The 22,545-nt window shown below is 47.3% G+C and overlaps 1 protein-coding gene across 1 annotated transcript in view; it reads left to right on the top strand.

The window, feature by feature from the left end:
* exoc4 (exocyst complex component 4) overlaps positions 1 to 22,545 on the top strand; it is a 230,914-nt gene that overhangs the window by 126,153 nt on the left and 82,216 nt on the right. The window contains exons 11-12 of the mRNA XM_063218022.1: positions 14,322 to 14,424; positions 14,900 to 15,016. Of these exons, the coding sequence (XP_063074092.1) occupies positions 14,322 to 14,424; positions 14,900 to 15,016 (220 nt within the window). The remainder of the gene's footprint in view (positions 1 to 14,321; positions 14,425 to 14,899; positions 15,017 to 22,545) is intronic.

Below are 22,545 nucleotides of genomic sequence, written 5' to 3'. Positions count from 1 at the left end.
AAGTGTGAGTGTGTGTGTGTGGTGGTGGGGGGGTCTGCGAGACACAGCAGACGGCAGGGGGTCCGCTCTGGTCCTGGCCCGTGGGCGTGTGTGTGGGCTCGCCATCCTTGTTTTCTCCTCTCTCTCTCCCTCTCTCTCTCTCTCTCTCCTCCACCATCCACATCTCCATCTTTTTCTTTTCCCTGCAGCACCAAAAGAAAGAATAGCTAAGCACATCACCCATCTCACGGCAGCCAGGGTTTAGATTGTAGCCCAGCTAAATGGAAAGTTAATGCCGCTTTTCAGAGCATTTTCCCCTCCGCTGGGGTTGCCTGCATGGGGGTCTGCAGTCTGCCCAGATGGCGCAGTGCAGAGACACCTACAGTACCGCCCTGCACCAAGCTGACACAGTGCCATCTAGTGGTTCCTACAGGTTATGACAGCTTGGTATTACCTAGTAATAAACCCTTTGTAAATGTGATGTTACATTATGCATACCTTATCAGGGGATGCTGGAGGGAATAGAAACGGGTTATATCTTCATCAGCATACACTTTTGAAGATTTTTTTGTCTTTTATGAGTTTTTTGATGATGGGACAGTTTGAGAGGTGGACAGGAAGCGAATGGGGAGAGAGATGGGGAGGGGTCTGCAAAGGACCCCGGCCTGGGGAATCAAACCCAGGTCGGCGGCATGGCAGGCGAGCACTCTTCCCGTTGGCCACGGCAGGGCCTATCAGCATACACGTTCAAGATTTATTTGTGTACTCTTGATTGATTTTAGTGTATCTACTTGTGTGTACACATTCAATTCCTTGTTAGATTTTTTTTCTCTCTGTCTGATCTGCTGTCTCTAGTAGTTGTGTAGCGGGCGGTACATCATTAAAAAGCAAAGTTGCCATGGCAGCAGGTATTGTATTAAAAGCAGACGCCATGCGGCACGCGACATAAAGCCCATTAAGGGATGCGATGCGTCAAATCTTTATTATATCCCACTGATTGGAGAGAGAGAGAGAGAGGGAGGGAGAGAGGGAGGGGAGGGGCAGGAGGAGAGAGAGAGAGAGATAGAGAGAGAGAGAGAGAGAGAGAGAGAGAGAGAGAGAGAGAGAGAGACAGAGAGACAGAGAGAGACAGAGAGAGACAGAGAATGAACGAGAGAGAGCAAGTAATCACATACAGAAAGAGAGATGTGAAGAGAGCAGAGAGAGAGAGAGAGAGATGACTCCTCTTCATGCCGCCACTGTGCTCAATATAAATCACCAGCACCTTGGCCCCGTGCGCGTACCATCGGCCTCGTGATTACAGGCCTGTTTGTACTTTGGAAGCGTCAGCATCCATAACACGCTTTTGAATATGGCTCTTACAAGCGCCACTAATCTTGCACCGTGTCAGAGGTTAAAGTAATGCGAACAATAAATGTTATTTATTTATTTATTTAGCAGGGTATCTCTCTGTGTATCTTTCTCTGGGGTTCTCTCTCTCTCTTTCTTTCTCTCTCTCTCTCTCTCTCTCTCTCTCTCTCTCTCTCTCTCTCTCTCTCTCTCTCTCTCTCTCTCTCTCTCTCTCTCTCTCTCTCTCTCTCTCTCTCCCTCTCCCTCTCCCTCTCCCTGCTTTATCAGACCGCGGAGTCACTTAATACAGTTTGAAAATGCTTAGTGTCAAACTGTGCTGCTGCACCCCATGATTAATGAGCCTGTGAGGCGAAAAAAAAAGGTGGCAAAATAAGCGTGCGCGTGTCTTTATGTGTTTAACCTGTGCGGCGTAATTGCCGTGGAGATTTTAATTGTTCATCTTTTTTGCCGACTGATGAATGGTGCATGCATGTTGTTTTGTCTTGACTTGACTCCGCACAAACACACAGGGAGGAGGAGAGGGATGGGGGAGGGTACACACACACACACACACACACACACACACACACACACACACACACACACACACACACACACACACACACACACACACACACACACACACACACACACACACCTACACACACACACACACACACACACACACACACACACACACACACACACACACGCACACACACGCACACACACAATCGCACCAGGCCCCAAGGCACTGACATCTGCTCCGTAATGACAGTTAATTAGAATCTGTAGGGCAATCAATGACAGACGCTGTTGATAAACTGGGCTTCTGCGTATGACTACCCAGACAATGTGTAAGGGAAGGCGCTGTTAATAAACTGGGCTTCTGCGTATGACTACCCAGGCAATGTGTAAGGGGAGGCAAGGGAGAGTTGAGAGAGAGAGAGAGAGCTAGAGAGACAGACAGACAGACAGACAGAAGGAAGGAAGGAAGACAGACAGTGAGATATAAAAAAAGAAAGAATGAAAGAGAGATAAGAAGCCGTGGGCAGCCGTGGTGTAGTGGGTAGGGAGCTGGACTGTAGATCACAGGATTGCCGGTTCAAATCCCGCCCCTACCTCCCCCTACACCTCCATCCATGGCTGAGTTGCCCTTGAGCAAGGCACCTAATCCAAAATTGCTCCAGGGACTGTAACCAATAGCCTGTAGTATCTGTAAGTCGCTTTGGATAAAAAAGCGTCAGCTATGTGTAAAGTAATGTAATGTAATGTAAAGGAAGACAATGAGCTAGAGAGAGGAATAGGAAACTGTGTGAGAGAGAGAACAGCAACAGATATACATATTTTGATGGAGAGAGGTTTTAAATGAGAGACAAGAGGGCAAGAACATGAGTCTAGCTCAGACGTTTCTTTCCACTGGGGATTCAATGCCGTTCATTTAGGACAGTGGTTCCCAACCTATGGGTCAGGACCCACCTTATGGGTCGCCAAAGATCCACAGGGGGTCGCGGAGCCCTCTTGATTTTAAGGGGTTTCATTTTATATATAGCCCATGTTGAATAAAAGACAAAGCATTTAACTAATAAATGCATAGAAGCAACAAATTGTAAGTGCTACATTAAACATTTATTCTATATTTGACCAAAGACGAATTGGTCTCGTGCGGGCGCTCGCGTGGTTGGGTCACCAAAGCTTACAATAGTAAGAACATGGGTCCCTTAAGAAAAAGGTTGGGAAACACTGATTTAGGAAACCATCTACAGCGTGTGTCCACAGCAACACAATTGCCTCCCTGCGCCTATGGTGATCCATAGGAATGGTCATTTTAAGCTCTGGTTAAAACAAGTAGACTTCTGAATGATAAGGAAAAATGCGAGCAAGAACAAATTTGCGATGGAGGACGAATTTTGCGCTCGATAGCACACCGGCCCTCGCTCTCTCGCTCGCGGCGATACACTTGCATGCGTTTGAAATGTTCTCCATGCGGGGAGACGCATCGACCACATAATGGAGCGAATCCATCTGTATTAGCATTGCAGTGTAGACCGTTAGACATGTACACAGACACACGCATGTAGACACACACACACACGCACACCTACACACACACACACACACACACACACACACACACACACACACACACACACACACGCTTGTTTACTCCTGTCTTGGGTTATGATCATCATTCTTTATTTTGTTACCCTCGGCAGATCGCACCACCCACCCCAAAGCAAACACACGCACACGCACACGCACACGCACACGCACACGCACACGCACACGCACACACACACACACACACACACACACACACACACACACACACACACACACACACACACACACAAACACACACACACACACGCAAACAACACACACACACACCCCTCAGTCTCGTGTCAGTCTCATTAGGCATGGGACAGATGAAGATTGCCTCTCGATGAACAATTACGTCTGCCATTTGGACCCCATCATTCTGGCCAACACACACACACACACACACAGGCACACACACACACGCGTGCACGCACACGTATGTTCCCTGAAGAAAGTGCTGGAACTGGTCTGTAATTATCTGCAGTAATCCCCTTATTATCCGTTGAGTTATGCACCCCCTGCTACTCTCTCTCCTCTTGCACTCACACACACATGCATGCACACACACACACGCGCGCGCGCGCGCATACGCACACATGTGCGCGCGCATTCCCAGACTTTGCACTCTTCGGTTCCGTTTGTCGGTCTCGCATGCATACACTCACTGTCTCACTCTTTCACTCTCTCTTTTTCTCTCTCTCTTTCTCTCTCTCTTTCTCACTCACTCACTCACTCACTCACTCACTCACTCACTCACTCACTCACTCACTCACTCACACACTCACACACTCACTCACACACTCACACTCACTCACACACTCACACTCACTCACTCACTCACGCACTCACGCACACACTCACACACTCACACACTCACACTCACACTCACACACACTCACACACACACACACACACACACACGCACTACACTCACACTCACACTCACACTCACACTCACACTCACACTCACGCATTCACACACACACACACACACACTCACACACTCACACACTCATTCACGCACTCACTCACACTTTCTGTTCTCCTGACCCCATGACTTGGCAAGTTGTATATACAGGTTACAGGTCCTCTCCCAAACAATAAATGGTGTCAACACTTCAGTTCCATTTCACTCATTTTTCATTTTATGCTTTTGCCCCTTTTTACTGATACTATTACTATTGTTTTGTAAACATTACTGTCTAAGAGTATTTCATTTGATTTGATGTTCAGAACTTTTTTTCATTCTGAGATGTTTTTAGAATATCTAATTCTTGTAACTGCTGCCAGTCAATTGAAAGGAGTGTGTGTGTGCGTGCGTGCGTGCGTGCGTGCGTGCGTGCGTGCGTGCGTGCGTGCGTGCGTGCGTGCGTGTGTGTGTTTGTGTGGGAAGGAAGGAAGGCAGGGAGAGAGGATAGATGGTTGGTACCAGAGGAGTTGAAATGCTGGAGGACAACACATTTGCTTATTAACCAGACTGGCACATTGCCTGGGTTGTATTGTGGTGTGTGTGTCTGTGTCTGTGTGTGTGTTTGTGTCACCGTGCCATCTGACATCTCCATGAACATGTTTCATCAGCTATGGCTCTGGGCTACTGTCATTTCGTTGTCATCCTCCCCTTTCCTCCTCCTCAATCTCCTCCTCCTCATCCTCCTCTTCTTTCCTCTTCACCTCTTCTTTTTCCTTTTCCCCCTTTCCTCATCTTCTTTGTACTCCTCTGCCTTGTCATCCTCTCCCTCCTCATCATCTTCCTTTCCTCTTCCTCCTCCTTGTTTTCCTTCTTCTCCCCCTTTTCCTCCTCCTCTTCCTCATCCTCCTCCTCCTCCTCCTCCTCACCCACTATGCTTGTCAGACACCCGTCAAGTCACATCACCTCGGTGTCTCCAGTAGGCCTCTTGCTGTGGGGCTCTCCAAATGGGCCACAGGTCTTAACCTGTTGGGTTTCCCGTCTGAAGGCTGTGTGCTGTACAGCAGTGATACCGCTGACTAGAGGTGTGTGAGCCCACTGCAGGGGAGAAATCTAATAACAACAAATGTTACGGAGCACAGTCACATTGCGATAGATAAAGGAAGAGGTATGGAGAATGAGTGAGGAAGTGTTTGTGGTATGACAAAAAGGCTTAGGGAGTATGCGAGACAAAAAGGTTGGGAAACACTGCTGAAGAGATTTGGAGAGGCCATGTTATGTTAGTGTGGACATGGTGCATTAACATTGACATGGTGCATTAAACTTTAGCTTAACATTACAGTCCATTGCATTATACAGTGCCCTCCATAATTATTGGCACCCCTGGTTGAGATGTGTTTTTTAGCTTCCAATTATTTTATTTTTTTTCTAAATAATATGGGACCTTAATGGAAAAAAGAGACAAATCCAACCTTCAATACAAGTGCATTTATTCAGTGGGGAAAAAATCCCACAGAAAGAAATAATTATTTGACATCAAATAATGTGTGTCACAATTATTAGCACCCCTGGTGTTAATATTTTGTACAACCCCCTTTTGCCAACAAAACAGCACCTAATCTTCTCCTATAATGTTTCACAAGATGGGAAAAGACAGAAAGAGGGATCTTCAGCCATTCCTCTTTGCAGAATCTCTCTAAATCATCCAGAGACCTGGGTCCTCTCCTCTGTACTCTCCTCTTCAGCTCACCCCACAGGTTCTCAATGGGGTTGAGGTCAGGGGACTGAGATGGCTTGATTTTGTGTCTGGTGAACCATTTCTGTGTAGATTTGGCCATATGTTTAGGGTCATTGTCTTGCTGAAAGACCCAGTGACGACCCAGCTTCAGCTTTCGGGCAGAGGGCAACAGATTTTGATTTAAAATGTCCTGGTATTTCAAAGCATTCATGATGCCATGCACCCTAACAAGGTTCCCAGGGCCTTTGGAAGCGAAACAGCCCCACAGCATCACTGACCCACCCCCATACTTCACAGTGGGTATGAGGTGCTTTTCAGCATGCGCATCTTTCGTGGTACGCCAGACCCACTTAGAGTGTTTGTTGCCAAAAAGCTCAATCTTGGTCTCATCTGACCAAAGCACACGGTCCCAGTTGAAGCCCCAATACCGCTTGGCGAACTCCAGACGCTTGCGTTTATGATTGTGAGTGAGGAAAGGTTTTCTCCGTGCATGCCTCCCAAACAGCTTGTTGGCGTGTAGAAGACAGCGCCTGATGGTTGATTTGGAGACTTTGTGACCCCCAGGATGCTACCATTTGTTGTAATTCTGTAACAGTGAGCTTTGGAGATCTTTTGATTTCTCTTACCATCCTCCTCACTGTGCGTGGTGGCAAAATAAAACTTGGGTCCTCGTCCAGGCTTGTTTTACCACTGTTCCAGTTGTTTTGAACTTCTTAATTATTCCTCTCACAGTGGATATGGGCAGCTGCAGTTGAGTGGCAATCTTCTTGTAGCCTCTGCCTGACCTGTGAAGGTCGGCGCACATCTGCCTCACTTGTATGCTGTGTTCCTTTGTCTTTCCCATGTTTAAGAGTGGATAAGAGAAATGGCCTCGGTGTCACTTCATATTTATACCCCAGGGAAACAGGAAGTGATGAATTACTAATTAAGTGTTCCTACATACTCTGGTAAACTTTGTAAACTACTGTAGAAATGACAGAAATGCTTCAATTATATTTATTTACTGGGAATTGTTAAGGGTGCCAATAATTGTGGAACAGGTGATTTAAGTAAGGGTTAACGTTCGGCGAGAAGGTCGCTACCGTGGAATAGCAGCACGACAGAGAGAATCTTTAGACCCCGACGCGGAGCGGAGGGGTCTTGTTCTCTCTGAAGTGCTGCTATTCCACAAAGCGACCGACTCGCCGAAAGTTAACCCGCTTATTATATGGATATACTTAAATGATTCACACATGCGGGGACATTTCTTTAGACCTATTTAATGTTAAGATTGTTGCTGCGCAAAACAAAACAGTGCCGTTGTGGCACACCGCTAGGCAACAGGTAGGCTAGCCAGGACAACAGTTGTTGTCTATCACAGCAGCTGATTAGAGTGACAAAAGACCGGACACCCTGCGGAGTGATATGAAACATTCGCTTTAGCCACTGACTTGTATACAAGCCAGTGGCTTCAGTAGTGAACGTCTTGTTGCCATTGACAGCGGTAGCCAGGACAACGGGTGCTGTCTATCACAGCAGCTGATTAGAGTCTTGTTGAAAAGTCGCTTTAGCAGTGAAAAGTCTTGTTGCCATTGACAGCGGTCTGTTATAGACCAACCCGTCCGTTATCGAAAAATAACAGACGTCCGAACGTTGGGGAGCCCCATTGAAATGAATGGAGCATTCGACAGATGACGTCACAACCATATAATAATGAAAAATAATTCTTTTTTAGTCAGGGATTTTTTTATTTTCTCTACAATTCATTTGAGTTGAAGGCTACATTTTCCTACAATTTTCAGTGTGACAGTATTCTTCTGCAATAAACACTGAATTTATTTTAAGGCTTTTAACACATTTCAACCAGGGGTGCCAATAATTATGGAGGGCACTGTATTTGCCAGACACCTTGAGGATACGACTTACAATTGAGGATATTTTAGCATACAACAGTAGCAGATGCAAAGTACACAGGAAATATACAGAACAATACATGCATATGTCTAGTAGAGTTAGTGGTTTTTGTGTGATTGTTTTTTAAGTATACAGACATTTTGAGTAGACACACCCACACAACTAAACACACAAACATGTCTTGAGTGCACTCCAGGTCTGGGCCAGCTCAAGCATTTGTGCAGTAAATAGTCACAAAACCGAAGAGTCTTTACTTGCTTCTTGAAGGTGGAGAGAGATGACCCTGGCCTTGTTGTTTGCCTTGAAGTTTGTTCCACCACTGAGGGACAGTGAGAGAGAACAGCTTTGACTGGGATCGGTTAGAGTGAGCCAGGAGGCAATACAAGGCTAGACGGTTTGTGTTGGAGTAGGGAAACTCTCTGGCAGGAATAATACAGCCTTTGGTATGTCCTTCAGATACGCTGGGGCCGTTCCTGAGGTACTTTTGTAGGCAAGGGTCAGGGCCTAGCGTTTGATCCAGGCAGCCACCGGTAGTCAGTGCAACTCGATAAATAGAGGAGTAACATGGGCCCTTTTGGTGTTGAATCAAAACCAAACTTTTTTGGTAAAGTGAATAAGCTACAGCGTGCAGTGTTGCCTACCTCAATATCCCTTCCTCCCGGGCGCTAAATTAACACCAGCCAAAATGGCTAGTAGATGTTGCTCTTACCAGCCAAACACACACTCACTAATGGGTGAAAGTGGCTAGCAAGTAGGTGTTTTCTAACCTGGTTCTCACGATGGTTGTTACCTACCTCGTGCGAGCGCACAAAGTTTAACGAAGATGCACAAAGCACGAAGGGTCTGCGTGAGAGCCAGGCTAGGTGTTTTCTACCAGCCAAAATGTAATTTCACCAGCATTTGGCCGGTTGGCTGGTGTTAATTTAGAGCCATTTCCTCCTCATTACAGGCAATTTCCAAACGTCTAAACTTTCTACACACAATATAAAGACAATATAAGTGCAGCAAACAGGATTTTAACAATAGTCTGCTGGTTAAGTGTCAAGATGGATTCCATGGACAAGGTAGGATCAGCATTGGCGTTTGTTGCATAGGGAGGACCAGCCAGACATTTTTAGGCAAATGACAAATTTAGTTAGAATTTTGCACAAATGATACCGTGAGACTATGACAGTTGTGCGTTCCATATGGGAACTTGTGATTGCCGGGCAAGCTGTCAGAGACTGCATGGACAGCCTATTAATCATATGGGGCTAGAAACCAGGCAATGTGCCACTGGTTACGTATGTGCGCGTGTGCTTGTGCGTGCGTCTGTGTGCGCATCCGTCTGAGTGTCTGCCTGTGTGCATGTTTGTATGCAGTGTACAATATACTGTGTGTGCGTGCGTACGTGTGTGTCTTTGCTTCTCTGTATACATGTTTGTGTGTGCATGTTTTCTGTGTATATGCGTGTGAATGTGTCTGTGTGAAAGGCTGCAGGTGTGTGTGATGAATCTCTCTTAGTCGACTGCGTGTGTTACCTGCTGCTGGCCATTATGTCCTGTACATTGTTCCAGCCATGAGAGTCATGTTGCTGTCATCAGGCACACAGCACAGGGAGCACACACAGAGGAGGAGGACCTGTCTTATGTTCTAGCACTACTTCTGTGTGTGTGTGTGTGTGTGTGTGTGTGTGTGTGTGTGTGTGTGTGTGTGTGTGTGCTTGCGTGTGTGTGTATGTGCGTGTATGTGCGTGTGTGTGTTTGTGCGTGTGTCGGTGTCTATATGTGTGTGTGTGTGTGTGTCTGTCTGCGTGCGTCTGTGTGTGTGCGCGCGCACGCACGCGTGTGTGTGTGTGTCAGTCTGCGTGCGTGTGTCTGCGTTTATGCATCTGCTCTTATTAGTTCACCCCTCTTTGACCTCAATGTCATGTCTTTTGTGTGAAGCAGTAGTCTAATGCAATCAGAGTAGTTGGCCTGAATTTCCATCACTCCACTTCAAAAGACACCACTCCACATACTCTACATACATACATCTTATTTTGTACTTTCTGCACTGCACTATATAAAAGAGACCTAGGAGATAGGACATAGACATATTCACACACTGTGTGGGGCGGGCTCATGGAAAGCAATGGAACAGAAAAGCTTGCATTCTCAGTTTGTGTTCGAGACAGTTTATAATATCTCTGGAGGTCAAATACTTCTGTTGGCCAGATAACACTACAGACCCAACACAACGCAATACCATGGCCACTAGGCAACCACATAATACACTACACAAGGCAGTATGACATCACGGCGGGGACCAAGGGGAGCACAGCATAGAGCTTGAAAGTCCCGCCCCTTAGTTCCGCATTTCACGGGACAACTTGATAGTGAGTAAATATCTTCCGATCTCAGTCATTACATGCGCTGGGCTACAAATATGCTGTTTAAGAGGCTAGATAAAGATTATTCATGCAGAAGTATCAATGTTTTGTTCCAAGGCCGTCTGCATGAAAAATGTGAAGATCTAAATATCATTTTAATACCGCCATTGGATGACATGCTACGATCGGCTAAAAACGCCGTTGAGGTCCCATGAAATCGAGGGAAATGACGTAACTTTCAAGCTCTATAGTGTGATCCTCTTGATGTGTGGTACAAAAGAGGCTTCCCAACATTTGCAAAATTGCTCTATACTTATTTCATAATGATTTTTTAAAATTAAGTCCAAGCAAAGTGGCATAAGCGCTAAACTTTGAGGCCCAGCCCAGAATTTAAAAATGTATTGAAAATAATTTTAAAAATCTTTAAATGGACAAAGTTGAGCATTCAACATTTCCAGCTTTCATTTGCAAAGTGGAGTCCAAGTAAAACGGCATAGAGCTAGGCTTGGATCCCAAAGCCCAAGCTGCCTTATACTCTCTTTATACCTTAAACTCAGAAAAAGTTGATTGCCAGCTTTTATATGCAGAGTGGAGTCCAAAGTAAAGTAGTGGCATAGATCTGAAGTTGGATCACAAGGCCCGGCCTGGCCCGGCCTGACGTCCAGACGACGCGAGGAGCCCTTGGTCAGGGACTGCTAAAGCTCCCTGCCAGATGGCGGCCTACGGAGCTATAAAGCACCCCACCCCGCTGGCTATTACTTCCTGCATTAGCGCCGCGCCGCCTTTCAGACCCATCCGTCCATCCGTTAGCTTTGCTCGTCCATCTCCACAGCAGCCGCCCGCCAATATTACTCGCTCACGGCCAAGATCCATCAGTCCCACACAGGCTGAGAAGAACAGCAGAGTAACCCGCAGAAAACGCAGGACAATAGCGCAAAAAATAATGGAGCCTTTCAGACGTGAAACACATGCTCATATGCTGAGTCGGTGCTCATGTCTGGCCCATGTTCACGGGTGCTGTCTCCTCCACTCAGACGAGGCACTTTATTAAAAAAAAAAAGTGAACCTGATGGTAATGGCTTGTTGAAAGTGCATAATGAATGTTGAGGGTCATAGATGTACAGCGTATGAGAGAAGAAAGTATGATGAATATGCCGGCGAGGTCGCATGTCATTACCGAGAGTCCTCCCGATGAAAGGCTCGCTTGGCGGCGTTTGAGCGTATGGTACTTTACATGCACGCAGATACCTGCCAGCTGCTCCTGTCGTTGGTGTGGTATTGTTTTGAGATAAAAACCGACATGCATGCCTAAACACATATATGGACACACTCACTTATCACACACACTCACACACGTGTCTCTCTCTCACACAAACATGCCTCTCTCTCTCTCTCTCTCTCTCTCTCTCTCTCTCTCTCTCTCTCTCTCTCTCTCTCTCTCTCTCTCTCTCTCTCTCTTTCTCTCTTTCTCTCTTTCTCTCTCTCACTCAGTCTCACTCTCTCAAACGCACGCACGCACACACACACACACACGGACACAGACACAGACTCACAGACATGCAGGCTCACTCACACGGCTCACTTCCCTCCGCCTGTGGTCGCCTAATTGGATAGAAGTGCTGCTGAGGCGAGCACTTCTGGCTGCAAGGCTGAAGGTGCGTCACTAGCTGAGCTGCCTGGGTGATCAATCACCCTCTCCCCCGGTACTGCGCACGTGCGTTCACGTGTGTGTGTGCGTGCGAGAGAGGAGTCCTGCATTCTATTGTGTGTGTGTGTGTGTGTGTGTGTATGTGTGCGCGTGTGTGCGCGCGTGTGTGCGCGCGCGTGTGTGTGTGTGTGCGCGTGTGTGCGCGTGTGTGTGTGTGCGCGTGTGTGTGCGCGTGTGTGTGCGGCGTGTGCGTGCTGCGTGCATACATGCGTGTGCGCGTTCGCGCGCGTGTGTGTGTGAGTACTACTGTCCTACAGTACTTCAGCTCCTGTTGGCTACTGCTCTGCTCTCATGGAATAACCTGCCTGTCCTCACGCCCCAAAGTCACGTTCTGTCCCATCTCCTCTCATCAGTCCTCTCTCCAGCCTTGCCTTTTGGAACGGGTCCCATCCTTGGGAAATCAAGTGCAGGGGTTGGGCATGCTGGACTGAAGTTTATACTTCATCTTGTAACCTTATCTTTCCTTTCTCAGCAGTAAAAGAGGCAAACTGTTTTATTGGGGGGAAGTGCAAAATGGAGTTGCAGAAGTGAAGAGCAATTGAGCTATGAAAACTTTTTCATTTGCATTGTAAATGCTGTAGTAGGAAACAGAACTTGATGAGCTTTGCTTTCCGGAAAACTATAATTTCCTTTCGGTAAAGTAAAGTTTATCTGCTTCCCTGGTAAATATAACCATGATTAAATTAGAGGGGCATTTTAATGGAGCCTAGACGTTAGACCTCATCTCAGTTGGTGGCTTACAAAAATGTTATTTAAAAGAAGTCTGCAAGACCTATTTGTCTGACCTCTTTTGCTAATTCTTTGACCAAAAAAAGAGACACAATTCAAGTCTTGTTTTGTGCAAAGCTTTACTGTGCGGATTGTTTCCTTTTTTTGCTCAGATAATTCTACTGATAATTCTACTCACTTTCAAAACAGCTGAGCAGTGACCATTCACTACTTCACTAACTCTTTGACCAAAATGTGGTATTTATTAGTGTTGCACCGATACCATTTTTTTGCCCAGATACCGATACCCGATACCAGACTGTGCAGTATCGGCCGATACCGATACCATACCGATACTACTGTTTGAAATTTATATACAGTATATATACATGAAGAGCTGCATAGGCTACTACTTGGATGTAACATCATTGCCATCATGGCTTTGAAGTGTCATACGAGCATCTGTAAATGGTATCCGTGCCCTATTTGTTGGTACTCGCCGATACCGATACCACCATTTTAGTGCACTATCGGGGGCCTGGACGATACTGGTATCGCTATCGGTGCGACACTAGTATTTATCAATTTGTAGTATCCTAAGAGCATTGCCATGCTGAAAGTCTTTAAAAAGCAGACCCCGGATGACTCACCTCATGGTCGGTATTGTATTGACAGCATTGCGGATGTTTTCCCCTCATGCAGTGGCATGATGTAACACTGTACTGAGACTACAGTTCTGTACTGAAACACAGCCCACGGCACACACCCATCTCACACACATACATGCTGATATCATTACCGCTTTGTCAAAGTGCACTGTGTCTCTCTGGCACATACAGTACAGTAGTCACTGGTGCATCATTTGAAGTAACTTGTTTTTCAATCGTTGCTGCCAAATATGTTTGCATAAAAATACAGAACTCATTTGCATCCATTAGCTTTCTTTGCATTCTTAAACTCCTACAATTAGTCTCTAAAGGCTGAGCTTGAGAGGATGGAAGCAAAAGTGTTTAAGGTTCATCCACATACACATACATAATTGCAGCTTTTTAAGAATTTCTTGTAGCTGTGCACAGAACCCCCATCACACTAGGTTGAGATTGCATACTACTGTGGTTTTTCACTATACAGTATACAGTATACTCTCGACTTCCTCATAGGGGAACATAAGAACAAAAACAATGGGCGGAAGTTGAGCCACTGACAGCTTTGTCCGGACCCGGGACAGACTCTTCTTGAAAAGCCACCTTCTCAATGCTTACAATATAATGGGGACCGAATTCTGGGCCCCTCTCTCCCTGGCCCCGGGGCAACTGACCTCTTTGTTCCCACCCGTCAGTCCACCTGGGCAGAACATTCCAATAGTCTGAGGTGTAGCTGTATATAACTTCAGCAATCTTTAGGAATAACTAATATACATATATATTTTTAAAATTCCTATGCACAACCATTCCAGGTGCTGGTGATGTGCCGTAGAAGTAATCCAAGAAAAGGAGAGAAATCATCGCACACTGGTCTTCTTTGCTGGTAGTTTATTAGGTGAACAACACATTTCGCTGTTGCTTCATCAGGTTCACTAATGAATATTGGTTTGTTTTTGGTCCAGGTTCATCCAGGAGGTGGAGCAGAGCATGGGCCCCGGCCAGGCCAAGCAGTGCCAGCTGCGGACCTTCCTCACCTACTACATCAATGACCTCTTCCTCAACCAGGTGAGGGCCATGTCTGTGAAGAGTCGCGGGTGCCGTTTATACATAGCCGGGGGTTCGTTTCTCGACAATGTTATTGCTAACTAAGTTAGCAACTTACTTGTTTGCAATGCAAATTCCCATAGGGAACCAAGTAATTTTCTGACTGGTTATCAACAATGCTTTCAAGAAACGGGGTCCAGGTATTCTGGCTGTGTAAACAAACATTTTTCTTCCCCGCCTTTGCTAAAATGTCTTCATTCAGACCATTGACAAATCTGCATAAATATGCTGCCGAGAGCTGTTATAGAGACGGTAAGCCTGGGCGCAGTAAGGGAGAATGCCATTTGCCCCTTGGAAAAAGGGGCGATGCATAGCATCTCTAAACTCAAAGAAGGGGTCCAGTTCTGCCAAAGCTTTAATTTCCAAAAGAGGGGTGAAGCATCTTCAAACTCAAAGAATTCCAGTTGCTTATATCCTGGTCCTTTTCGTCCCCCAGGTGAGAACGGAGATCAACAAGGAGATTGAGACGGTGACCAAGGTGTCCGACCCGCTCAAGATCCTGGCTAACGCCGACACCATGAAGCAACTGGGGGTGCAGAGGCCTGTGTTACAGGTAATAGACACGCAGATACATGAGCGCACACACACACTCACATGTATGCATACACACACACACACGCACGCACGGACACGCACGCACACACACACACACACACACACACGCACGCACGGACACGCACGCACGCGCGTGCACTCACACAAACGCGCGCACAGACACACACACACAGACACACACACACACACACACAGACACACACACACAGACACACACACACAGACACACACACACAGACACACACACACAGACACACACACACAGACACACACACACAGACACACACACACAGACACACACACAGACACACACACAGACACACACACAGACACACACACAGACACACAGACACACACACAGACACACAGACACACACACACACAGACACACACACACACACGTACACAGACACACACACACACGTACACAGACACACACACGTACGCACTCACTCTCACGCAGTCACACACACACACGCACTCACTCACACACACGCACTCACACGCACGCACTCACACGCACTCACTCACACGCACTCACTCACACGCACTCACTCACACGCACTCACTCACACGCACTCACTCACACACACACACACACACACACACGTACACACACACACACACACACACACACACACACACACACACACACACACACACACACACACACGTACACACACACACACGTACACACACACACACACGTACACACACAAGTATACACAAACATGAATGCGTCACTCCAACATCACACACAGTAACATGCTTTTCTGTCTTACACACACACACACACACACACACACACACACACACACACACACACACACACACACACACACACACACACACACACACACACACACACACACACACACACACACACACACACACACACACACACACACACACACAAGCATGACAGTAAATACACAGACAGACTGAGTTACACACTCAGATACACACACACACACACACACACACACACACACACACACACACGTACACACATGTACACACGTACACACACAAGTATACACAAACATGAATGTGTCATCACACACAGTAACATGCTTTTCTCTCTTTACACATACACACAAGCATGACCGTAAATACACACACAGACACGCACTCAGATACACACACGCGCACACACACACACACACACACACACACACACACACACACACACACACGTACACACATGTACACACGTACACACACAAGTATACACAAACATGAATGTGTCATCACACACAGTAACATGCTTTTCTCTCTTTACACATACACACAAGCATGACCGTAAATACACACACAGACACACACTCAGATACACACTCAGATACACACTCAGATACACACTCAGAAATACACACGGAAACACACACACACACACACACACACACACACACACACACACACACACACACACACACACACACACACACACACACACACACACACGCTAAGACTCACTATTGCTGATAACTGAGGGCCGATCCGTCTCCCCCAAAAATCTTCCCCTCGGGGTCCTCTTGCGCGCTTCTGCCTAACACACTGTGACTGATAATAACACCCACTGTGTGCACCCTATCTCACAGCATCCTAATTGGACACAAAATTGGGGCTCGTCATCCCTGACCCCAACACGGCACGGCACTTAAAGTGACCATCCCATCCCCCCTCCCTTCCCTCCCTCTCGAGACTCTTGTCAAATGCCACGTTCCAGTGCAGCCAACCGGCACTCCTACTAACCACTTTTCAACTTTGCCACAAAGGAAGCAGTGTCATGTTTTTCTTGGTGCAAGCAAATGGAAAACGTCATCATAGATCTTTGTACTAACCAATTTTCAATTTTGCCACAAAAGGAAGCAGTGTTGTGTGTTTCTTGGTGCAAGCAAATGGAAAGCATCGTCATAGATTTTTGATTTGACACTGTTGGCCCACCATTCATGTCATTTTTCACATACAAATGCAATCCATTGCAAGTCATTGCAAGTTGTCAAATTTGTGACTCAAGTCCAAGTCACAAGAAACAAGTTCACATGTCTGCCGTTGAGCATACCTTTCTCCCTTTGTACCTAGGAATCCGCAGATCATGCAGGTTTGACGCGTGAAGCTTTCAGTGCTGTCCATATCTTTTGAAGTTCATTCATTGCCAGCGCTGACCGTTTCTGGGAGGAATTTTGAAAGGCAAATAGGGAAGCAAGTCACCCACACTCACTCGTACTTCTGAGTAGTACTGCATGCTGCATTAGTCTGAATGGAACAATCTCTTCCTCGCTCCCTACGTCCACGCTTCTCTCTCCATCTCTGCCGCATTGCAATTCTCGGAATGTGCGCTCATGGAATCAAGAAGCATTAGACCATCTGACTGCCCATGTTTTTTTTTCTTCCTCTCTCCCTCTTTTTCGTGTTCCCACACACACACATCGCTACTGCATTGTCATGGCGATCCGTGATCTTCGATGTCTTGGCCAGGGTCAATTAGTTATTAAGGGAGTGCATCTGCAAAGGGCGGGCTGGAGAGGCCTCTGTCGCCGTGCTGTTGGCCACAGCCGCAGGGACCGCACTCTTTGCTCTCGGATTAAAGGCCTGGAAGAAAGCGGCTTTAAGGGGCTGAGAGTGGCGGCGGAGGTGGCTAGTTGTGTTGTGGTGGGGTGGCAGGCAGGTGGGGGAGCCTTTTATCCAAGCACTTAGAGTTGCCACGAGTTAGAGCTGTGTGTGTGTGTGTGTGTGTGTGTGTGTGTGTGTGTGTGCGTGTGCGTGTGCGTGTGCGTGTGCGTGTGCGTGTGCGTGTGCGTGTGCGTGTGCGTGTGCGTGTGCGTGTGCGTGTGCGTGTGCGTGTGTGTGTGTGTGTGTGTGTGTGTGTGTGTGTGTGTGTGAGTGTAGGATTTACTATGTGTGTGCATGTGCGTGCGTTCATGTTTGTGTATGTCTGTGTGTGTGTGTGTGTGTGTGACCGGATTTACTGTGTGTGTGTGTGTGTGTGTGTGTGTGTGTGTGTGTGTGTGTGTGTGCGTGCGTGCGTGCGTGCGTGCGTGCGTGCGTGCGTGCGTGCGTGCGTGCGTGCGTGCGTGCGTGCGTGCGTGCGTGCGTGCGTGTGTGTGTGTGAGTGTAGGATTTACTATGTGTGTGCATGTGCGTGCGTTCATGTTTGTGTATGTCTGTGTGTGTGTGTGTGTGTGTGTGTCCGTTAGAGTGTAGGATTTACTGTGTGTGTGTGTGTGTGTGTGCGTGTGTGTGTGTGTGTGTGTGTGTGCGTGTGTATATGTGTGTGTGTGTGTGCGCGCGCATGTGCGTGCATTCGTGATTTACGGCAATGCTTGTGTGTGAGAGAGAAACATGGTACTGCTGTGTGCGATTCATGATTCATGTTTGTGCATACTTGCACGCTTGCATGTGTGTGTGATGCGTTTGAGTGTTTGATAAGTCCTTTCAGCTGAGAAACAGTGGCAGTTCATTACTGAAGCCGTGCCACCTACCAGCCGAGCCACCGTTTGTTTACGATTATGACTTTGCCTTAACGAGGGCTGCGGCATCTTGCTAATTACCCCGCTGGGCTAATGAGTGACTCTTCCAGGCTAGCAGGAGCTCCATAAAGATGCATCTTTGTTTGGGGCTTTTTTTCCCCCGTACTCTCTTAATTACCCCTAATCAAAAGAGGACCACAACCGACCTCCTGCTAAGAACTGTGTGCCAGTCAGTCACTGCTGAAGCCTTTTCCTTTTCTACTTTGTGGAGCATTGTAGGCTTGATCCTCGATTCCTTTTCCTCTCTTTGGTTCTCTTTTTGATTACCACAAGTGTTTTTGTTTCCACTCGTATACTTACCGACGACTTCTTCTTCTTTTACTCTACTCTTGAGTCTTTACTTTGTCGATTGGTCGACTCTTTTCATCAACTGTCTTGCTGCCAGTAGTTAGCCCTCTTAAGGATGGAGGGGTGGATAAATGCCACTTGAATAGTATTTGGTGGATGATGTGGTGGTTGGAATGTGGTGGTATCATCTCTGTTGTTCGTGATGTTGCACCAAAAGCCACAGCTCAGTTCCAGTTCTTAACCGAAGAGATTGAAGAAAACGCCTCGAACACTCTGGTTGAGAAGAGAAGCACCTACCAATCCAAACGGAAAATTTAAAAAACAGCCATCTTCAGGGTTGATATTATTCAGGCATCTTGCCTGGTGGCAAGATGTTTTTTTCCCCAGAAAATAACATGGATTGGCACAAACTATTTTGGAGAATTAAAATGTATTGCAAATAGTAGTAAGATCAACTGAGTGTAGTGAAATGGCAGGCGCAAGGTTTCCTGTAGTGTCCGAACACTGCATCTTTCCTCAGAGGTTCAAAAATACATTTTCATCGCACGAAAAGTGTCATTGCCAGCTTTGTTTTGCACAGGTGCCCTTAATGAGATTATAATAGGCCTAGCCCCACCCCTACTGGGGGACTGTCAGCTGCATGCATCTCATTACAACTTGGGTCAGCGAATGAAAATGATGGAAATACGTACAGCATATATTCCACAATCATAAAATGTAAGCCTTTAGGCTGATCTTGTACAGATTAGCTGGACTCTTTAAAATGATATGCCTAAAACTTTGTAAAGTGCAAAGGCATATATCATTGCCCTCTCACATTTCTATTATTTCTATATTAGATTAACACTGAGTTAGCACCACAGAGCTGGGTCCCTTGGCATCATTATAGATTGCCGATCAGAGTGTGAGTTACCCCTTAATAATTGAGGCCTGCTACCCTTTTACAGGGGCACTACTGATTACATTTAACATTTAATACATCAATATGGCAGCAGCCCTATGCTTGTTATTTACTCCTTTAGGTGGTACACTGAGCTTTAATTGGGCATATCACAACCCCCCCACCCTCTAGTGCCCTTTGATATTTGAACTATGGAGCTATGCTCCCAGACCAGTTGCTGTTGATTGGTGGTCATGTTACATGGCGTGACTGTGTATACACACAGAAGCATGATCTCATCTGCACTCTATATACTATAACTTTTTCACAGCCATTGTCTTTTTGTGGTTTAGAAAACATGCTTCCATTGCATCGAGCACAAAGACACATCTCTTTTGTTTTCAGCCATGGGTCAGTGCCAGGATACAGCCAACACTCTCTACTGACAGCTGTGTCTGTGACAGTCTCTCTCTCTCTCTCTCTCTCTCTCTCTCTCTCTCTCTCTCTCTCTCTCTCTCTCTCTCTCTCTCTCTCTCTCTCTCTCTCTCTCTCTCTCCCTCCTGGATCATACTTGGCTAAGCTGAGATAGAGACAGCAGTTGGGGGAGGTGATGATGGTGACTGTGTGTGCGTGCGTGCGTGCGTGCGTGCGTGCGTGCGTGCGTGCGTGCGTGCGTGCGTGCGTGCGTGGTGGTTGTAATGGCAGGTTTAGGCAGTGGCGAGTGTGCATGATGTGTGGGGTGGCCTGGCCCCTTTTCCCCCCTGTGTGTTTCTGTGAGCTGTTCGTTTTCCTCTGTGCCCACATCTGCCGCCGTGCCATCAGAGGCGAAACTTGTCACCAAGCAAGGCAGGCAGCCGCTCGGGGCCCCCAAAGCTACTATGGTGAACAACAACAACTCACACAATAAACTAAATCGTGGTGATTTTGGTTCAAATGATCATTCCTTTGGATTGGCCCCAGGTGACCCTAGAAACACCCCTGCATGCCATGCACCTGCAGAGTGGCACTCGGGTGGTGTGGCGCCAGTACGGCACAGCATGGCACGGCGACCCCTCCGGTGCCCAGTGTTTGGGCCCAGCTCATTAGACAGATACGTGTAATTAAAGCAGCACTCGCTCTTGTTAGCATATAATCACCTGAGCCAGGCCAGCTGCCGGAGCGCAGCCGCCCAGCCCTCCCAGTGAGCGTGCGTGCGTGCGTGCTTGGGTGTTGTGTGTGTGTGTGTGTGTGGGGGGGTATTTGTGTGTGTGCGCGTGCTTGTGTGTGTGTTTGTGCGTGTTGATGTGTTTTGTTTCTGTGTGTGTTGGTTTGTGCGTGTCTGTTTTTAGTGTGTCTGTGTGAATTTGTGCGTCTGTAAGTGTGTAGGTCTGTGTGTAAGTCCAAGTTTTGTGTCTGTGTGCGTAGGTGGGATAAAGAAATGGAGAGTGACGGGAGTAGGTGGTGGGTGATCATGTGTGTACATGGCAGTGATTGAGTGAATATGTGCGATGCAGGAAAAGGATTGAAAAGAAAGAACTCAGTGGGTGTCTGGCTCCAAGGGTGAAAGGGTTTACTGCTGGAAGTGTGTGTGTGTGTGTGTGTGTGTGTGTGTGTGTGTGTGTGTGTGTGTGTGTGTGTGTGTGTGTGTGTGTGTGTGTCTGTCTGTCTGTCTGTCTGTCTGTCTGTCTGTCTGTCTGTCTGTCTGTCTGTCTGTCTGTCTGTCTGTCTGTCTGTCTGTCTGTCTGTCTGTGCGTGCGTGCGTGCGTGCGTGCGTGCGTGCGTGCGTGCGTGCGTGCGTGCGTGCGTGCGTGCGTGCGTGCGTGCGTGCGTGCGTGCGTGTGCGTGCGTGCGTGCGTGCGTGCGTGCGTGTGTGTTACATAAATGTCTCTTATTGTGTGAGCCAGTCTATGCGATTTTGTGAATGTGTTTCTGTTTGTTGTTTCGTGTGTGGGATGGTTTGTCTGTGTCTAGCCATCAGTCTTTGGGCTGTCTGGCAAACTACTACTGCAAACTTCCCTGTGAGTCCAGTCCTTTCTACCACTGTGTGTTGTCTCCACTGGTGTTCCCTGACACTACAGTTGATTGTTGTAGAGTGAGAGAGAGAGAGAGAGAGGAACATAGTGAGGGCAGGAAGAGAGAAGCCCGAGAGGCAAATTCAAGGGTGAGAGAAAGAGAGAGAGAGACAGGAGCAGAACAAGAGAGAGACCAATAAGAAAGAGAAAAGGACAGGGAGAAAAATGGGAAAGAACGACAGAGGGAACGAAAGATAGGAGGAGGTGGGAAGACAGAGTCTAATCTGGACAGACAGACCACTTGGCCTGCAGTGTCACCACTCCACACCCCTAAACTCGTGTCCCCTAACCACCAGTGACAACCTTACACCAGGAAACACCTTGCTCTGCAAAAAAGGGGACTTCTCTCTAAATTCGCCCTTTGAGTGGCATGGCTATTATGGGAGTGGAATTACCCCAGTTGCCGCTCAAGTGTTAGCCACTCGGCCTCCCCTTTTGTCTCTCGTCACGGACAAGAGCTTCCCCTTTGGTCGCACTCGGCCTCCATGCTTGGACGATTCCACTTTGCTGACAGGTCGGTGACGGTGACACTTTGTAGGGTAAGGTAGAGAACCAGTTTTACAACACCACTGTTCCAATCAGAGCTGTCAACCAGGTGTCGGTTGAAGGCCATCCATGCAGGGGCGGAGCTATGGGGGGGGTAAGCAGGGTATTTGTCCCCGGGTCCTTCCCCATTGTGGCCCCTATTATGACCTTGACCGGCTGTAGTATGGGGGGCCCTATCAGTGACTTACTTTGGGGCCCTGTGTGCAATTCTTCCGCCACTTCCTCCATC

This window comes from Engraulis encrasicolus, chromosome 15 (genome assembly GCF_034702125.1).
Source record: "Engraulis encrasicolus isolate BLACKSEA-1 chromosome 15, IST_EnEncr_1.0, whole genome shotgun sequence".
Taxonomy (NCBI): domain Eukaryota; kingdom Metazoa; phylum Chordata; class Actinopteri; order Clupeiformes; family Engraulidae; genus Engraulis; species Engraulis encrasicolus.
This window is presented reverse-complemented; position numbering and strand designations above follow the sequence as displayed.